This window comes from Pteropus vampyrus, unplaced genomic scaffold (genome assembly GCF_000151845.1).
Source record: "Pteropus vampyrus isolate Shadow unplaced genomic scaffold, Pvam_2.0 Scaffold490, whole genome shotgun sequence".
NCBI lineage: Eukaryota > Metazoa > Chordata > Mammalia > Chiroptera > Pteropodidae > Pteropus > Pteropus vampyrus.
In genome coordinates, this window is record NW_011889271.1 from 428,487 (window position 1) to 445,528 (window position 17,042).

The window sequence follows — 17,042 nt, forward strand, 5'->3', positions numbered from 1 at the left end:
TGTGTGTTCTTGAGTGGGCTGCGTGGAAGCATGGGGAGAGGGTCCACGTCTGAGCCCAGCCCCTCTGTTCTCATTGCCCAGCACCGAGCCCCCAGCACCGGATCCTGCTGGACTTCCTTTTCCTGGACACGGAATGTACGTACGACTACCTGTTTGTGTATGACGGCGACTCCCCGCGAGGGCCCCTGCTTGCCAGTCTGAGTGGGAGCACCCGGCCCCCACCCATCGAGGCTTCTTCGGGCAAGGTTGGTGGGGCCCAGCTGTGGGCCGTGGCAGGTGCGGTGCGATGGCCAGGGAGTAGACACACACAGGGAGGGACAGAGAGACAGCAGGAGGGACTTGGCATCAGACAGAAGGAATCAGGGGCAGGGAAAGGGGGAGAGAGGTGAAGAAAGGAGGTGGCGACCCGCAGGGTGGGGGGTAGGGCAGGAGCAGACCACCTCCCAGTACGGTTCCTGGAACTCTGCCCACCTGTGCCTACAGATGCTGCTGCACCTGTTCAGCGATGCCAACTACAACCTGCTGGGCTTCAACGCCTCATTCCGCTTCTCCCTGTGCCCGGGGGGCTGCCGCAGCCGTGGGCAGTGCCAGCCCCCAGGGGTGTGTGCCTGTGAGCCAGGCTGGGGGGGCCCTGACTGTGGCCTGCAGGAATGCTCGGCTTACTGTGGCAGTCATGGCACCTGCGCCTCGGTGAGCCTGTCCCCAGCTGTGTCCTCCTGGGGCTCTGAACTGTGACCAAACCTGCTGCTCTCATCTCCTGGATCTGACTCTGCCCCTGCCGGAAGCTCTCCCCACCACCCCACCCTCCGCTGTGTCACTGACTCCACGAGGGACCCTGCTTTCACCCACAGTACTGCCTTCTCATTCCAGATCCCACCTCACCTGTTACTCCAGCCCCACCCCGCCTTCACCTGGCGCCCCTCTGCCTGAGCCTACTCCTGTCCTCGTCACCATCCGCCTCTCACCGGTGAACTTGCCCTCCTTCCTCTTGCCAGGCTCAACTCCATCCTCCCACCCAGCCATTCTGTCTGGCCTTGGACCCCCAGCCATGACTTTGACGTTCGACCACTGACCTTGGCTCTAAGCCGTGCATATCCTTTTTTGGGACTGGATCCCGTCTTGAGCCCTCCCTGCCTCTGTCTCCCCAGGTCTGAGCTCTTCCAGCTGAGGCTGACATTGACCTTACTGCTGTCTTGCTCTGCCAGTCTGTCCTCATTTTTCTCTCTGGGTCTTTCTCTTTTTCTCTTGGTCTGTCTTCTTTCCTCCACCTCTCTGCCTCCTCTGGTTGTGTCTCTGTGTCCCTTTCTTCCTCTGTCTGTCGGCGTGTCTCCTTCCTGTCTCTGTCTTTCTCCCTTGGCCTCTCTGTCTCTCTCTTTTTCTCTTACTCTGCCTTTGTGTCCCCTTCCCCCCAGCCCCTGGGACCATGCCGCTGTGAGCCTGGCTTCCTGGGACGTGCCTGTGACCTGCACCTGTGGGAGAACCAGGGGGCTGGCTGGTGGCACAACGTGAGTGCTGGGGACCCCGCCTTTTCTGCCCGTGTTGGGGCCGCCGGTGCCTTCCTATCTCCGCCGGGGCTGCTGGCTGTTTTTGGAGGTGAGCACATGGGGTGCGCGTCTGGGGATTGGCGCCCCGACAGCCTGTGGCCAGGGCTTGAGACTGTCCACCTTCCACAGGCCAGGACCTCAACAGTGCCCTGGGTGACCTCGTCCTATACAACTTCTCTGCCAACACCTGGCAGCGCTGGGACCTGAGTCCTGCCCCGGTATGGACCCCACCTCTGCCCCGCCTGGAGGCACCTGTCAGTCCCAGCCAGGGCCCCCCGGAGCCACCCCTCTACCCCGTAGTCTTCCCAGCCCGCGGCTTGATATGGGCACACCTACTCGTGCGTTTATGCTTTCTATCTCAAAGTTTCTTTTGTCTTTCTTTATCTCCCTTTCTGCATCTTATCTTCCTGTGTCTCCTGTCTCTCGGCCTCTCTGTTTTTGTCTCGGACTCTCGGTTTTTGTGTCTCCTTCTCTCTGGATTGTACCTCTATTTCTCTTTTTTCCTCTGACATTTCTCCTTCTATTTGTGTCTCTCTGACTCCGCCCTCTCTTATTGTGTGTCTGTCTCTTCTGTTTTCATTGGCACATATCTGTCTTTCTGCGTCTGTCTCTCTTCTTTTCTGTCTTTGCATATCTCTGTCTCGGTCTTACCTTCTGTCTTTCTTTTGGTGTCTCTATTTTTCTCTGCATCTCTGTGTTTGTGTCTGGCTCTCTCTGTCATTCTGTGTGTCACCATCTGTTTCCCTCTCTATCTCTGTCTCCTGGTCTCTTCCTCACAGGCTGCTCGTCACTCCCATGTGGCTGTGGCCTGGGCCGGCTCCCTGGTGTTGATGGGTGGTGAGCTGGCCGATGGCTCCCTCACCAGCGACGTGTGGGCCTTTAGCCCCCTGGGCGGGGGCCACTGGGAGCTCCTGGCACCACCTGTTTCCAGCTCCTCGGGGCCACCAGGTCTGGCAGGTCATGCAGCCGCACTAGTGGACGACGTCTGGCTCTACGTGTCTGGTGGCCGCACCCAGCACGACCTTTTCTCCTCTGGCCTCTTCCGTTTCCGACTTGACCGCACCGGTGGGGCCTATTGGGAGCAGGTGATTCCGGCAGGTGGGCGGCCCCCAGCCGCCACCGGCCACTCCATGGTGTTCCATGCCCCATCTCGTGCCCTGCTGGTTCATGGTGGACACCGTCCCTCCACTGCCCGGTGAGTGACCTGCCCCACAACCCCTGCCCTTGCAGGGCTAGGCCTGGCCCAACACATGGGCCTTTAGTCTTTTGTGGTCTTTGCTCACCAGTGGACTCCTGTAGTCATTCAGTCACTCTTTCCTTCCTTCACTCACTCACTCATTCACTCCCCATTCTTTTATTCCCTAAGTTTTCATTCGATCTCTTGGTCACTTCTCCACACACTCCCACCGTCCACCCATTCCACCAGCCCCTGCTCGGTGTCCAGCCCTGGTTAGAATATGCAGAGAACTCAGACATGAGTCCAGCCTGGGTCCTGGCCAGGGGAGCTTCTAGATCTAAGGGGATTTAAGCCCAGTCACAGCAGGTCTCGAGCCTGGATGATCACTCCACTCAACGCCCCTCCTGCCTGAGCCCCTCCTCTGCCCCCCACCCCCGTAGGTTCTCTGTGCGGGTGAACTCCACCGAGCTCTTCCATGTGGAGCGGCGCCTGTGGACGACCCTGAAGGGCCGGGATGGGCTTCAGGGCCCACGGGAGCGAGCCTTCCACACGGCCAGCGTCCTCGGCAACTACATGGTGGTCTACGGTGAGGAGGCTCTCCGACCCCGCCTGCCCGCCAGGGGCTCCAGCCAACCCCAAGCTGAGGCATCCCTCCTCCCCCAGGCCTGCCAGCTATGCCCCTTTCCTCCTTTCCCAGGGGGCAACGTGCACACGCATTACCAGGAGGAAAAGTGCTACGAAGATGGCATCTTCTTCTACCACCTTGGCTGCCATCAGTGGGTGTCAGGGGCCGAGCTCGCCCCGCCAGGAACCCCTGAGGGTGAGTGGCCCCTCTCTTTCCCTGAGGGGCTTCTGAGGGTCACACTTCTCCCCACTATGAATCTGGGCTCTGGGCAGGACCCACCGTGGTTCTTGTTGGGGTGAGCCAGACATCCTGTTGGAGCCGGTTGAAGAGGCCGGCCTGCGCTACAGATAGACTAGGGCATGTTGCCATGGAGATGGGATGCGGTTGTAGCAGCATCAGATTTAGGTTTCAGTCCAGGTTTTGCCAGTTTCCAGCTGCTCCAGGGAACTGTCCATAAAGAAGTGACTTTTTCAAGGTCACACGGTGGACAAGTAGCAGAACCAAGATGACTGGCTCCAAACAACTATCTGTACAAAAACCATCATTTAACCTCTCTGTGCCTCGACTTCTCCATCTGTAAATGGGGATCGTAATAAAGTTTAAGCCACTGGGCTGTTGTGAGAATAAATTGAGATGATGCATGAAGAACGAAGATGGCCTTGTGAAGGGCTCAGCACGTCTTTCTAACAGTGACGAGTCCTGGGCCAGGGCCAGGGCCAGGTGGCTCACCTGGAAGGGAGTGTGGAGAACCTTTCAGACTCTTTAGATCAGAGACTGCTTTGAGAACTGGAAAAAAGCCACAAGCCCTCTCCTCAGAAAGATGTTAGTAGGCACGAAGTGGGCAGATCATTTCAGGGGACTGTGGACTTCCCAGAGGCCTGTCTGTTCTTCCCACCCCAGTGAACAGAAGAATGAGGGCAGGAGACAAACATAAGGGAGGGACATTAACACTTTCGGGGTGGACAGGAGGAAGGGTCCCCAAGGAATCCGATGTGACCATCGGGAATAAAACTCAGGCCTGGCATTCAAGACCTCCAATCCAGGGCTCCTTCACCTCACCCCTGTCCCTCTTAGATGCCTTCACTGGGCAGAAGAGAGTGTGAGGTTTCTGCAGGCTTCTTCCTCTGTAGTTTGTGATTCCCTGAGCCAAGTCTCATGTGCTTACAGAACATACAAGTCATTAATAGGGTGGGGAAGTCACCAATCACTGACCTGTCAGTCAGAACTCTTGGTTGGAAGTGACAGAAATTCAACCAGCTGAAGCAAAAAGGAGAATTTCTTGGCTCACTTGAGTGAAAACTTTTGGCTTCAGGTTGGGCTGGATCCAGGTGCTCACATAATGGCATCAGCCATTTCTCTCTCCAGTTCTCATCTGGGTTTATTTCAGTCTCTAGCAGGCTTGCCTTTTACAGATGGTCACCAGCAGCTCTGGGATTATATTTTACTCCTTTAAAATGCCCAGCGTGGAGAGAGTACCTTTTTTCCCCAAAAATTACAGGAATTGAGGTACATCCCTGAACTAGTCACTGACACGGATAGGTCTGGGCTACAGCCCCACTTCCGCCGGAAGCAGGGACAGTTCGACTTGAGCCTGTGGACTGGAAAACCAGAGGCTGTCACCAGAAGGGAGGCAGGTGCCAGGCAAACAAAAGCGGGTGAGAGCGGGGCCGCCTGCCTCTGGCTCCCCCAGGGCGGGATGATGGTTCCACTTATGAAGAAGCCTAAACTCCAAAAACAAAGGTCAGTCCCTTGCCTAAGGCCACACAGCTAGTCAGCTGGTGATCTGTGATTTGAACCTAAGTAAGAGTTAGACCCGGGATTTGAACCCAAGTTTTTCTGACCCCAGAGATCATGCTCTATTTGAAAGATGACTTAGGTAGGGGTGAGGGAGCCCCGAGGGGAGAGAGGACTAGAGTTGGTGCAGGGCCAGGCAGGTGGGAAGGTTTCCGTGGACCGGTGCCTGAAGCAGGAACCAGGATCTGGGCTGAGGCTCTAGGGAGTTGGGGTTGTCTTCTGGGCAGGGAGTCATGAAGGTGGGAGGGGGCTCGGGAGTCTTATGCCCTTGGGGGCCTGTATTCTTCTAGGCCGAGCAGCTCCTCCCAGTGGTCGGTACTCACATGTGGCAGCTGTGCTTGGCGGCAGTGTCCTGTTGGTGGCTGGTGGGTACAGTGGCCGGCCCCGCGGGGACTTGATGGCCTACAAGGTTCCCCCCTTCGTGTTCCAGGCACCTGCCCCGGACGTGAGCACTGGGGTGGTGAGGAGAGGGTGGCTGGGGAGGAGGTAGCATGGTACCTACAGATGAGGGAGAAAGTTGGAGTCCCGGAGAGGAGTGGGGGTTCCTAGGGCCGTGAGAGGAGGAAGGTCAGTCCCCAGGTTCCAGGGAGGAGGAGTGGAGGTCCCTGGGGCTGAGGGTAGAGGGACAGCGGTCCCGGGGACTGGGAGAGGTTCGGAGCAGTGTCGTCAGATGCTGAACAGTCGGGGTTCCCTGGGATGATGGAAATTAGCGGGGCCGTGGGAGCAGGCCCCTGTCTGAAGAGTCCCCTCCCCCCATCTCTCTCCAGTACCACTTGGACTACTGCTCCATGTACACGGACCACAGCGTCTGCTCCCGAGACCCCGAGTGCAGTTGGTGTCAGGGGGCCTGCCAAGCTGCCCCACCTCCTGGGACCTCCTCTGGGGCCGTGAGTGACTATCCTGGCGCTCAGCCCCCAGCAGAGACGGCCCTCAGTGTCTGTCTCTGCTGAAACCAAGTGGAGAAGGACGTCCCCTCTACCCTCTACCTGGGTTTCACACCTAAGATCAGCATTCCTGATTGCTGACCTCTGAACTTTGACCCCGCCCTGATCCTTTTGCACTTATCTGTCCCCAGGTCCCCAGCTCCTGTCTTCTTGATCTTTCTCATCCTAATGTGGCTTTCAGTTCCTTTCCACCCCCAAACTCCTGAATCCACAGCCCTTTCAATATCCCTTAAGCCCCAGTGGGCAGTGACCTCTGTTTCTTCCCTTCCATGTCAGTGTCCGGCTGCCAGCTGCCTGGGCTTGGGCCGTCTCCTGGGTGACTGCCAGGCCTGCCTGGCCTTCAGCAGCCCTGCAACTCCTCCCCGGGGGCCCGGTGCCCTCGGCTGGTGCGTACATAACGAGAGCTGCCTCCCTCGGCCTGGTGAGTGACCAGTGTCAGTGTGGGAGGGGGCGGCGCTGTACCCCACCCTGACCCCCACCCTCCTGTCCTCACAGAGCAGGCCCGCTGCCGAGGGGAGCAGATCTCAGGCACCGTGGGCTGGTGGGGGCCTGCACCTGTCTTTGTCACATCCCTGGAGGCCTGTGTCACCCAGAGCTTCCTTCCTGGCCTGCACCTGCTCACCTTCCAACAGCCACCCAATGCCTCCCAGCCTGACAAGGTAGGAGCCAGGGCTGGGGCCCAGAGTGACATGTTGAGGGGCTGGTCCTAGGGTTTTTGTTTTGTTTTCCAAATGAATCTTTATCACTCTTGTGTTTACCCTGTCTTTACATTAAAGGGTCTGATTCTCCTTACTGACTTAAAAATGGTTTTTTTTAATTGTAAAATACACATAACAAAATCCACCATCGGTGACATTGAACACATTCACAGTGTTGTGTAACCATCACCACTATTGAGTTTCAGAACATTTTCATCACCCGCAAAGGAAACCCCAATCCACGAGGTAATCACTCTCCATTCCCCTCTCCCCTGCCCCTGACCTGTTTCTGTCTCTGGATTTGCCAGCTCTGGGTATGTCACGTAACGGGAACCATATAAGTGGCCTTTCGGTACTGGCTTCTTTCACCTCGCGTAATGTTTTCAAGGGTCATGAATGTTGTCGTATGTGTCAGAGCACCATCCCTCTTGAGGGCTGGGTCATCTTCCGCTCTGTGGCCGCCCCCCCCGCTCCCCCTCCCACGTCCATTCACCAGCTGATGAATGTTCAGTCGTTTTCACCTTCTCGCTGTCGTGAATAGTACTGCTGTGAACATTCATGGACGGTTTTTTTGTTTAAACACTAATTGTCAACTCTTTCCGGTATATATGTAGGAGGAGAATGCTGGGTCATATGATAATTCTATATTTCAGTTATTGAAATACTGCCAAGCTGGTTTTTATAGTAACTCCTTACTGATTTTTAAAATAGGTAATAGTCCCATGGTTTAAAAATCACAATGATGTGAAAAGTTGTCGAGTGAAAAGTCGCTCCCATCTACCCTATTCCCCTCCTCAGGACTACCCTAACTCTCCCCGGAAGATCTGTTTGGATTTCTTTTATATCCTTCTTGGGTCTGCCTGTTCCAATACAAGTAAATATGACTTTTAGTCATTTTTCTTTCTTGCACAAAAACTAGTATACTCGGCACTGTACTACTGCTTCCTGTTTTCTTAACACGTCCTGGCAGCCTTCCCGTGAGAGAACTTAGGGAACACCTTCTTTTTTTATTATTATCCGTTACAGCTGCATAGTATTCCACTTATTTTCTGACACCGTACCGTAGTTTATTTAAACAGCCTCCCATGATGAGCGCTTCGGCTGCTCCACTCATTTGTAATTACAGAAACACCTACTAGTAGTAAATCATGTCGTGTGTCCATCGCTTTGAATGTTGGATCTGGGCTTTTTTTTTTTTTAAACTTATGTACTGGATAATTACAAACAGAGGACGTAGGGTGAGGTCCGGATGTATCCTGAGCACAGGAGCTTCTGTCCCCGTGGAGTTGGGGCATGACACCCTCCTGGCACATGGAGGTCTTTGCTAACCTCGAAGTTCTCCAAACCTGTAGTTAAGGGACTACAGGTTTTTTTTGGGGTTTTTTTTTTTTTTTTAGCTGAACTCTTAAGGGCTTACGTGGTTTGGTGGGGTGTTGGGGAAAAGGATCCTGACGTTTAATGGGAGGTGGGGTGAGCAGGGGCTGCTGTCTGTTGTCTGAGTTGGGGTCCCGACTTCTCCCAGAGCGACCCTGGGCAAGCCGCCTCCCCTGCCCTGGGCTCAGTCTCCCGTTCCCTAAAATAGGGAAGGAGGTTGGGTTGTCCGGTCTTTGCTGGCCCTGAGGAGGCCTGAGGAGCGTGGGGACTGCGGGCCATGCAGAAAGGCGCTCATGCGTCCCCCTTCCTGGCTGGCACAGGTCTTGATTGTCCGCAGCACGACCATCACCCTGACACCAAGTCCAGAGACCGACGTGTCTCTCGTCTACCGTGGCTTCATCCACCCACTGCTGCCGGGGGGGCCCGGTGGGCCCGGAGCTGAGGATGTGGCTGTGTGGGCTCGGGCCCAGCGCCTCCACGTCCTGGCCAGGATGGCCCGTGGCCCTGACACAGAGAACATGGTGAGGGCGCCTGGGACACTTGGGGCTGTTTACGGTCAACACGGGGGTTGGAATGTGTGGTGCCGGGGGACCTGGGGAGAAGTCCGAGGCAGGAGAGGTGTCCTTAGTGTGGGGAGGCCACTAGGGTTCTCAGTTGTGAACCAAATTTGGGGGGAAGTTTGAAAAAGGCGGAGAAGGTCTGTGTTCCCAAGTCAGACTCCCTTGAGGATTTTGAGACACTTGGAGGCTCTTGGGGTCTGAGGAGCCCAGAGGCACTCCTGTTCCCAGGCGGAGGTGGCTGCTAGGGGGCTTTGAAGCTGCAGGGGTCAGGGTGGAAAGACCTGAGGCCTTCTGTCCGTCTTCGCCCTGCCCAGGAGGAGGTGGGGCGCTGGGTGGCTCAGCAGGAGAAGGAGACGAGGCGGCTGCAGCGCCCCGGGTCTGCTCGTCTCTTCCCGCTGCCTGGCCGCGGCCACAAGTACGCGGTCGAGATCCGGGGCCAGCTCAACGGCTCGGCAGGCCCTGGGCACAGCGAGCTCACCCTGCTGTGGGACCGGACTGGCGTTCCGGGTGGCAGCGTGAGTACCGGGCCCGGGCCTCGGACCCCCGGGCACAAACCTCGGCCTCTGAACTCCAGCCTCACCTTGCGCCATCCAGATCTCTCTCTCTGACCCCCAGACTTCGATGTGCTCTCATATTCCGATGCCTGCCCCGCGCTGACCCCGCCGCCCCTGACTTCTGTCCTCCATACTTTGACCTCTGATCTCAAACCCTGATCCCCTTTTGTCTGCTGATGCCCTAAACCCTGACTTTCTACATGCCTGAGTTCTCAGCCTTGTGTCTAAACGCTTAAGTCTTTAGCTGCAGATTCTGACCCCTCGCCCTACTCCTGACCCTCAGCTCAGATCACGGACCCCTGACCTGTGCCCCCTCCCCCAGGAGATCTCCTTCTTCTTCCTGGAGCCCTACCGCTCGGCGGCCTGCACTTCCTACTCCTCCTGCCTGGGCTGCCTGGCTGACCAGGGCTGTGGCTGGTGCCTGACCAGCGCCACCTGCCACCTGCGCCAGAGTGGGGCCCACTGCGGAGACGACGGGGCTGGCGGGTCCCTGCTGGTGCTGGTGCCTGCCCTGTGCCCGCTCTGTGAGGAGCATCGCGACTGCCACGCCTGCACCCAGGTGCCCGCCGGGCCACAGAGGGCAGTCCTGAGATGGAGGCAGCCAAAGCAGGAGAATAGGAAAGGGGGTGGGGCCCCCGGGACTGACATGGGCAGCTGAGGGGGCCCCTAGGTGGCGGTGGAGGGACACAGCTGGGGCCGTTGTCTTTGATTTGCTGGGGAACAGAGGAGAGAGGCTGGACAGTGGGCTCCTGGCAGTCAGGACTTTCCCTGTGATAGGGGCCCCCAAAATCCAAACTCAGTGCCTCTTCACCAGAGGGGCACTCATCGGCCCAGGCTGTGGTCTTCAGGCCCGCGAGCTCCAGCAGCTCAGACCATGTGGTCAGGAGTTCACTTCTCGTCGTTCCGCACCCTCGTTTTCCCGGGAGGGTCATTTCTTGCGAGTAGCCAGGGAGCCACAGGGCTCCAGACTCTCGCCCCCGCCCCGACTCCGCCTGGCAGAAGCAGCACCTTTCTGTCCCCACCCTGCTCTCGCCCCCCAGGTCAACAGACATCCCAGAAGTGCGTTGCACTGGCTCTGGTTGGGTCTTGTTGCTGACGCTGGGATCTGTCATTGAGGCTGGGGGGCAGGGGAGAGGGTGTGGCTTCTTGCCCACCCATGGATCCCAAATATTGAATCAGCGCCACCTTGTCCACACAGAGGGGTGCAGTGCCCCAAAAGGGGGTGGGTGCTTGGCAGGCAGAAGCCATGGATGTCAGTGGCTGAAGGGGAGAGCCTGGAGAGGTGGGCGGTTGGGGAGGGAGGTGAGCTTGGAGGGCTGGTCTGTGGGGTGGGGTAGGCAAGGGAAGGCAGGGTACGAAGAGCCCCAGAGAGAGGGCTAAGCTGGGCTCCTACTCCTCCGACCCCCAGGACCCCTTCTGTGAATGGCGTCAGAGCACCAACCGCAAAGGGGACGCGGCGTGCAGCCGGCGGGGCCGGGATCGGGGTGCCCTGAAGAGCCCGGAGGAGTGTCCCCCACTCTGCAGCCAGTGAGCCCTGCTGGGCCAGGGAGGGGGTGTCTGGAGGTGTGCATGGGCCAGCCGAGCCGTGACGGGCCCTCCTCCTCGCCCCTAGGCGCCTGACCTGTGACGACTGCCTGGCCAACTCGAGCCAGTGTGCCTGGTGCCAGTCCACCCACACCTGCTTCCTATTTGCCGCTTACCTGGCCCGGTACCCACACGGCGGCTGCCGAGGCTGGGACGACAGGTGTGATCCAGGTGCCTTGGCTCATGGAGGGCGAGGTGGAGACCAGAGGAGGGGGCTGGGCTCTGATACCCACCCCCCCATGCCTGTCACTCTGCAGTGTGCACTCGGAGCCACGCTGCCGGAGCTGCGACCGCTTCCTCACCTGCCACGAGTGTCTGCAGAGCCACGAGTGTGGCTGGTGTGGCAATGAGGACAACCCCACGCTGGGGCGGTGAGGCCCGGATGGGGGGGCAGGTGGGCAGTGGGCAGGCGGGGCCGGGCGGGCGGCTCTCCGCGGCCCCAGTGCTAACGGCTGCTGTTTCTCTGCCCCCTGCCTCTCCTCACCGTCTCTCTTTTCCTCTCCCTTCCCCCTTTCTCTCCATTTCTCCTTCCCCCTCTTCACTCTTTGCCTGTCTCTCTGACTGTTCTCCTGTCTTTCCTTCTGTTTCCCTCTCCTCATCTGTCCGTTTCACTGTATCCCTGACTTTGTCTCTTTTGTCTTTTAAATAAATATTTTTTTGTCTCACTTCTCTGGGTTTCTATTTCTCTTTCATTTTTCCTTCCATCTCTCTCTCTCCATGTTTACGTTTTTCTTTCTCTCCCTCCAATTGGCCTTCTCTCTCCCTGTCACTGTTTCCTTGTTTCTTGTTTCTTTATCATCTCCCCCACCCCACTCCCTTCTTCAATCTCCCACCTGCCAGGTGCCTCCAGGGAGACTTCTCAGGGCCCCTGGGTGGGGGTAACTGCTCCCTGTGGGTGGGGGAGGGCCTGGGGCTGTCTGTGGCCCTCCCTGCCCGCTGGGCATATGCCCGCTGTCCAGACGTGGATGAGTGTCGCCTGGGCCTGGCACGGTGCCACCTGCGGGCGACCTGCCTGAACACACCCCTCAGCTATGAATGTCACTGCCAGCGGGGCTACCAGGGCGATGGCATCACGTACTGCAACCGCACGTGAGTGGGGCACGGGTTTCCATGGAGATGTTGCCCCGGGGCTGGGGCACGTGGCGATGGAAGGAAGAAGGATCGTGGTGCTGGGGTCCCTCTTGTGGAACCAGCATCCCCAGTGAGCGCTGGGTGTTTGCCTCACAGACTAGGCCTTTATTAGAGTGACAGGGTCCCCAACATGACACCAGTTACTGTGGAGATGGGTAACCCACAGACTGCGGGCCATAGTCTTCAGCATTGCCATGGAGATGGAGGAGGACCAAATTGAAAAGGGGTTTTCACAGAGAACAGATCACCAGTGCCGATGTGTGGTTACTATAGAGACAGGAGTTACCACGTGTATGGGGTTACCTTGGAGACGGGGCCACCCACGTAGTCCAGGATAGTGGAACAGGCAATAGCTTGTGATGGTGTTGCTGTGGAGATGACGGGGTGGGGTGGGACGATGGGATGGGGGCTGCCTCGGGGACTCCGGGCCGGGCCAGCCCAGCCCTTCCCCGACCCCTGCCACGGCCCCTCAGGTGCCTGGAGGACTGTGGCCACGGTGTGTGCAGCGGCGCCCCCGACTTCACCTGCATGTGTGACCTGGGCTGGACATCTGACCTGCCCCCGCCCACGCCTGCCCCAGGCCCCCCAGCTCCCCGTTGCTCCCGAGACTGTGGCTGCAACTTCCACAGCCACTGCCGCAAGCGGGGGCCCGGTTTCTGCGACGAGTGCCAGGGTGAGCTGCGCTCTCCCCAGACACCCCTGGACTGGCCTCAAGGGAGCCTCTTCGGGGGTTCAGTTTCCTTTTCTCTGTGTGGGCTTCAGTGTTCCTCACCCAGCTCTGGGTTCCCCCGCCCCATCGCCTGCTCCCGACCCCAGACAGGCTTCAGTGCCACCCATCTCTTTGTCGGGGCCTCACTTCCCCCTCTTGGGACTTGCTATTGCCCCCGATCTGGGCCCTGGTTATCCTCCCTTGAAGCAGTCAAGTGGGGTCAGGAATCAGCTGAGCCAGTTGGTCAGGCCCCTTCCTGCCCTTGCCCCTGACTCTGTGTCCTGCCTGCTGGGGCCTCCACAGACTGGACGTGGGGGGAGCACTGCGAACGGTGCCGGCCCGGCAGCTTCGGCAATGCCACAGGCTCGGGCGGCTGTCGGCCCTGCCAGTGCAATGGGCATGGGGACCCGCGCCGTGGCCACTGTGACAACCTCAGCGGGCTCTGCTTCTGCCAGGACCACACCGAGGGTGCCCACTGCCAGCTCTGCTCCCCCGGCTACTACGGGGACCCCCGGTGAGCCAGGGGCCAGCCAGGCGGGGTGGGGGTTTAGGGACGGGGCGGGACGGGGCGGGACTGGTCTGATGCTGACTCTCTGTCTTCCCAGGGCCAGTGGCTCCTGCTTCCGGGAGTGTGGGGGTCGTGCTCTCCTCACCAACGTGTCCTCAGTGGCATTGGGCTCACGTCGGGTTGGGGGGCCGCTGCCTCCAGGTGGTGGAGCAGCGAGAGCCGGGCCAGGCCTGTCCTATTGTGTGTGGGTTGTCTCGGCCACCGAGGCGCTACAGCCCTGTGCTCCCGGGACCCTCTGTCCCCCACTCACCCTCACCTTCTCCCCTGACAGCAGCACCCCCTGCACGGTGAGCTCCGAGGGCTCCAAAGTTCAGACCCATGTCGCCCCCACCCGATGTGACTCCTCAGAAAGACCCTGATCTCTACGGTCCCATTTTTTTTAATCCTTCAACCCCCAAACTCTGTTCCTCAGAGCCCCCAGCCCTTCATTCCTAAGCCCACAGACCTTCCCATTTCCAAGATCACCTCCTGTTTCTTAGACTCCAAGTCTCCGTTCCCTCGATTCTCAGACTCCCTTATAGTATGTGGGCCAATTCTGACCAATTGGTAGCAGCCGCCAGGAGCTGTAAATAGGAAAGAGGCTCCAGGCAAGAGTGTCTGATCAATTAGCCATGGCTGCTGTCAACACAGGGAGGGGGAATGGTGGCTTCTGTGTCACAGTTTCAATCTGCCCAGGATGTTCAAACAGCCCGTTTCCCCGTCTCCGGTTGCCCTCTCTGTTTGAGCCCCTCCTCCCAGACGCCAGGCGCCCCTCTTCCTCATTCCTCATCCCTCGTCATCTGCTAATCCTCGGCTCTGCACCCCTCCAGCTGAGCTACGTGCTGGCCTTCGACGGCTTCCCACGCTTTCTGGACACTGGTGTTGTGCAGTCGGACCGCAGCCTCATCGCTGCCTTCTGTGGCCAGCGGCGGGACAGGCCCCTCACCGTGCAGGCCCTGTCTGGTATGGGGACTGGGTGCGGGGGGACCTCTGACCTGGGCTGTGTCCCTGCACCTTGCTGCCTGAGGCGGGCTTAAAACCTAGCCTGACTCTGCCACTAACTTGCTGGGTGACAGGGTCCCTTACCTCCTCTGGGCCTCAGTTTCTTCAGCTGAGAGGCAGATAAGAGCGTGTTATGCTGTTGGGCTGCCTCCGGAAAAAAGAGCCAAGCAAGACATGTCCTTGGGACACACAGAATGGGCCGATGTGAGGTCCTCTGAGCATCTCGGTCGGAGGCGCTCAACCTGGCTGATTGTGCCCTCTAGGCATTTGGCAACGTCTAGTGATGTTCTGATTGTCGTAGTTGGGGGTGTTACTGGCATCTTGTGGGCGGGGGCTGGAGATGCTGCTCCACATCCTCCAGTACACAGGACAGCCCCCCAGCCAAGACTCACCAGGCCCCAACTGTCAACAGGGCTGGGGGAGACCCGGCTTAGTCTGATGGAGATGCACTGGAAATGATTTGTTACCCGTGGCAGTTCAGCGGCCCGTTTGGACGTGCTTCCTTTCATACTGTAGATCAGAGTGGCTCCAGGGCTGGGGGTGAGGGCAGAGTTGGACCTGGCAACGCAGACCCCGCGCAGTGAGCAGCTAGAACTGAGGGGCCCTCATTTCACTTCACTCTGCTATTGTTTACTGAGCACCTATGGTGAGCCAGGCCTGAGCTAGACACTGGGGGTGCAGCAGAGAACAAGGGACACAGGTGCTGCCGGCATGGATTCACAGTGTGTGTGTGTGTGTGTGTGTGTGTGTGTGTGTGTGTGTGTGTGTCGGGGGAGGGACAGTGAACTAAGCAAGCTCATATTAGGGAGAGACAAAAGCAAGCGGAAGAAAGCCAGTGCCTGGCCTGTTTGGGGAGTCCCGGAGGGCTTCTGCGCAGAGGTGAAGTTTCACTTGAGGCCTGAAGGGGGCGGTGTGGGCAAGAGTGACTCCTCCAGGTGGAAGGAAGCAGGTGCCCAGGCCTTGAGAAGCAGGAACGGGGCTGGTGCTGGAGCCAGAGGGCCAGAGAAGGGGAGGTGATGAGGTCAGAGGGCCTGCAGGACTTTCTTCTTTTTAAATACAACTTTATTGAGGTATTTTGTTTTTATATATCATTAATTCCTGTCCTCTCCCTGCCCCTGTCTACTTTCTAAAGAGACTGGGTTTTACGTAAGAGCAGTAGAGAGCTGTGGAAGGTTTGGAGCTTGTGAATGACAGGATCAGATTCCTGTTTTTAAAGGGTCACATGGGCTGCTCCGAAGGGCGGAGTGTAGAGGAGCCAGGAAGACTAGTGAGGGGACCTGTGCTGGTGGCCAGGCCAGACGACTGAGGAGGTGGCAGGCAGTGGGTGAATACGAGAGATTTAGGCTTTCACACCGATGGAATGTGACGGGCTGGATGCGGAGAGGGAATGGTTAATCATGGCAGTGATTATGGATGACTTGGGGCCTTGCTTCCCTGCCCACTTACACGGGGTTTTCTCCAAAGCTGGGGTGGAGCAGTGCCCAGACCGTGGCCTTGCCACACGCCGTTGGCCTGTCCCCACAGGGCTGCTCGTGCTGCACTGGGAGGCCAATGGCTCCTCATCTTGGGGCTTCAACGCCTCGGTGGGCTCTGCCCGCTGTGGGTCAGGGGGCCCTGGGAGCTGCCCTGTCCCCCAGGAGTGTGTGCCCCAGGATGGAGCTGCAGGTGCTGGACTCTGCCGCTGTCCCCAGGGCTGGGCCGGCCCACACTGCCGCATGGCTCTGTGTCCTGAAAACTGCAATGCCCACAATGGGGCAGGGACCTGTAACCAGGTACAGGTAGTATGGGACAAGCCAGGTGGGACAGGGGTGGTGCTCAGAGCTCCCGCTGAGCCTCCTTCTGCTTTCCCTCAGAGTCTGGGCGTGTGCATCTGTGTCGAGGGCTTCGGGGGCCCTGACTGCGCCACGAAGCTGGACGGCGGGCAGCTCGTCTGGGAGACCCTCATGGACAGCCGCCTCTCAGCTGTGAGTTGTGGCAGCCTACTTTCCAGGGAGGTGCCACACAGCCTGGGTCATTCTCCCTCCTCCACTCCTGGGACCATCCCCAGACCCTATACTTATCCTGACACTGTATCATGACCTTAGCCTGACTTGTCACTTCCCTGCCTCCACCCCAGGACACTGCTAGCCGCTTCCTACACCGCCTGGGGCACACCATGGTGGAGGGACCTGATGCCACCTTATGGATGTTTGGGGGTCTGGGCCTGCCCCAGGGGCTGCTGGGAAACCTGTACAGGTGAGGAGTGCCCTGGGGAGCTGAGATATCAAAATGAGAGAAGGTCACCTCAGGGGGTGCTGAGATGTCTGTCACACAAAAGTCTCCTCAGGGAAGTGCAGAAAAACCTCTATAGGTGAAGGACACCCCAAAGGACACTGTGACACCTGTCACAGAAGCCTTATCTCAGGGGTGGCATACTTACTTGTGTGGTGCTACCCCAGGGGATGATAAGGTGACTGTCACAGAGGGGGTCATCCCAGGGGATGCTGGGATACCTGCCAAGTGGGGGGTCCCCCAGGGGATGCTGGAACGACTGGACAGTGAGGCTGCTCGTTTGTGTCTCGGCCCCAGGTACTCAGTGAGTGAGCGGCGGTGGACACAGATGCTGGCAGGAGCTGAGGATGGGGGCCCCGGCCCCTCACCCCGCTCCTTCCACGCGGCCGCCTATGTGCCTGCTGGCCGTGGTGCCATGTACCTGCTGGGGGGGCTCACGGCTGGGGGCGTCACCCGAGACTTCTGGGTGCTCAACCTCACCACCCTGCAGTGGCGGCAGGAGAAGGTGAGCATCTGTCCCACCCCCAG

General features: G+C 58.6%; 1 protein-coding gene across 1 annotated transcript in view; it reads left to right on the top strand.

Annotated features, from left to right (window-relative positions):
- Positions 1-17,042, top strand: part of MEGF8 (multiple EGF like domains 8) — a 43,040-nt gene that overhangs the window by 5,364 nt on the left and 20,634 nt on the right. The window contains exons 2-27 of the mRNA XM_023524733.1: positions 82-245; positions 484-690; positions 1,413-1,593; positions 1,674-1,762; positions 2,324-2,739; positions 3,162-3,307; positions 3,419-3,541; positions 5,431-5,585; positions 5,908-6,027; positions 6,361-6,505; positions 6,580-6,743; positions 8,477-8,677; positions 9,031-9,231; positions 9,593-9,829; positions 10,679-10,797; positions 10,883-11,014; positions 11,112-11,225; positions 11,695-11,943; positions 12,459-12,658; positions 12,998-13,208; positions 13,300-13,549; positions 14,072-14,204; positions 15,768-16,015; positions 16,097-16,207; positions 16,360-16,478; positions 16,812-17,019. Coding sequence (XP_023380501.1) covers positions 82-245; positions 484-690; positions 1,413-1,593; positions 1,674-1,762; positions 2,324-2,739; positions 3,162-3,307; positions 3,419-3,541; positions 5,431-5,585; positions 5,908-6,027; positions 6,361-6,505; positions 6,580-6,743; positions 8,477-8,677; positions 9,031-9,231; positions 9,593-9,829; positions 10,679-10,797; positions 10,883-11,014; positions 11,112-11,225; positions 11,695-11,943; positions 12,459-12,658; positions 12,998-13,208; positions 13,300-13,549; positions 14,072-14,204; positions 15,768-16,015; positions 16,097-16,207; positions 16,360-16,478; positions 16,812-17,019 — 4,643 coding nt within the window. The remainder of the gene's footprint in view (positions 1-81; positions 246-483; positions 691-1,412; positions 1,594-1,673; positions 1,763-2,323; positions 2,740-3,161; positions 3,308-3,418; positions 3,542-5,430; positions 5,586-5,907; positions 6,028-6,360; positions 6,506-6,579; positions 6,744-8,476; positions 8,678-9,030; positions 9,232-9,592; positions 9,830-10,678; positions 10,798-10,882; positions 11,015-11,111; positions 11,226-11,694; positions 11,944-12,458; positions 12,659-12,997; positions 13,209-13,299; positions 13,550-14,071; positions 14,205-15,767; positions 16,016-16,096; positions 16,208-16,359; positions 16,479-16,811; positions 17,020-17,042) is intronic.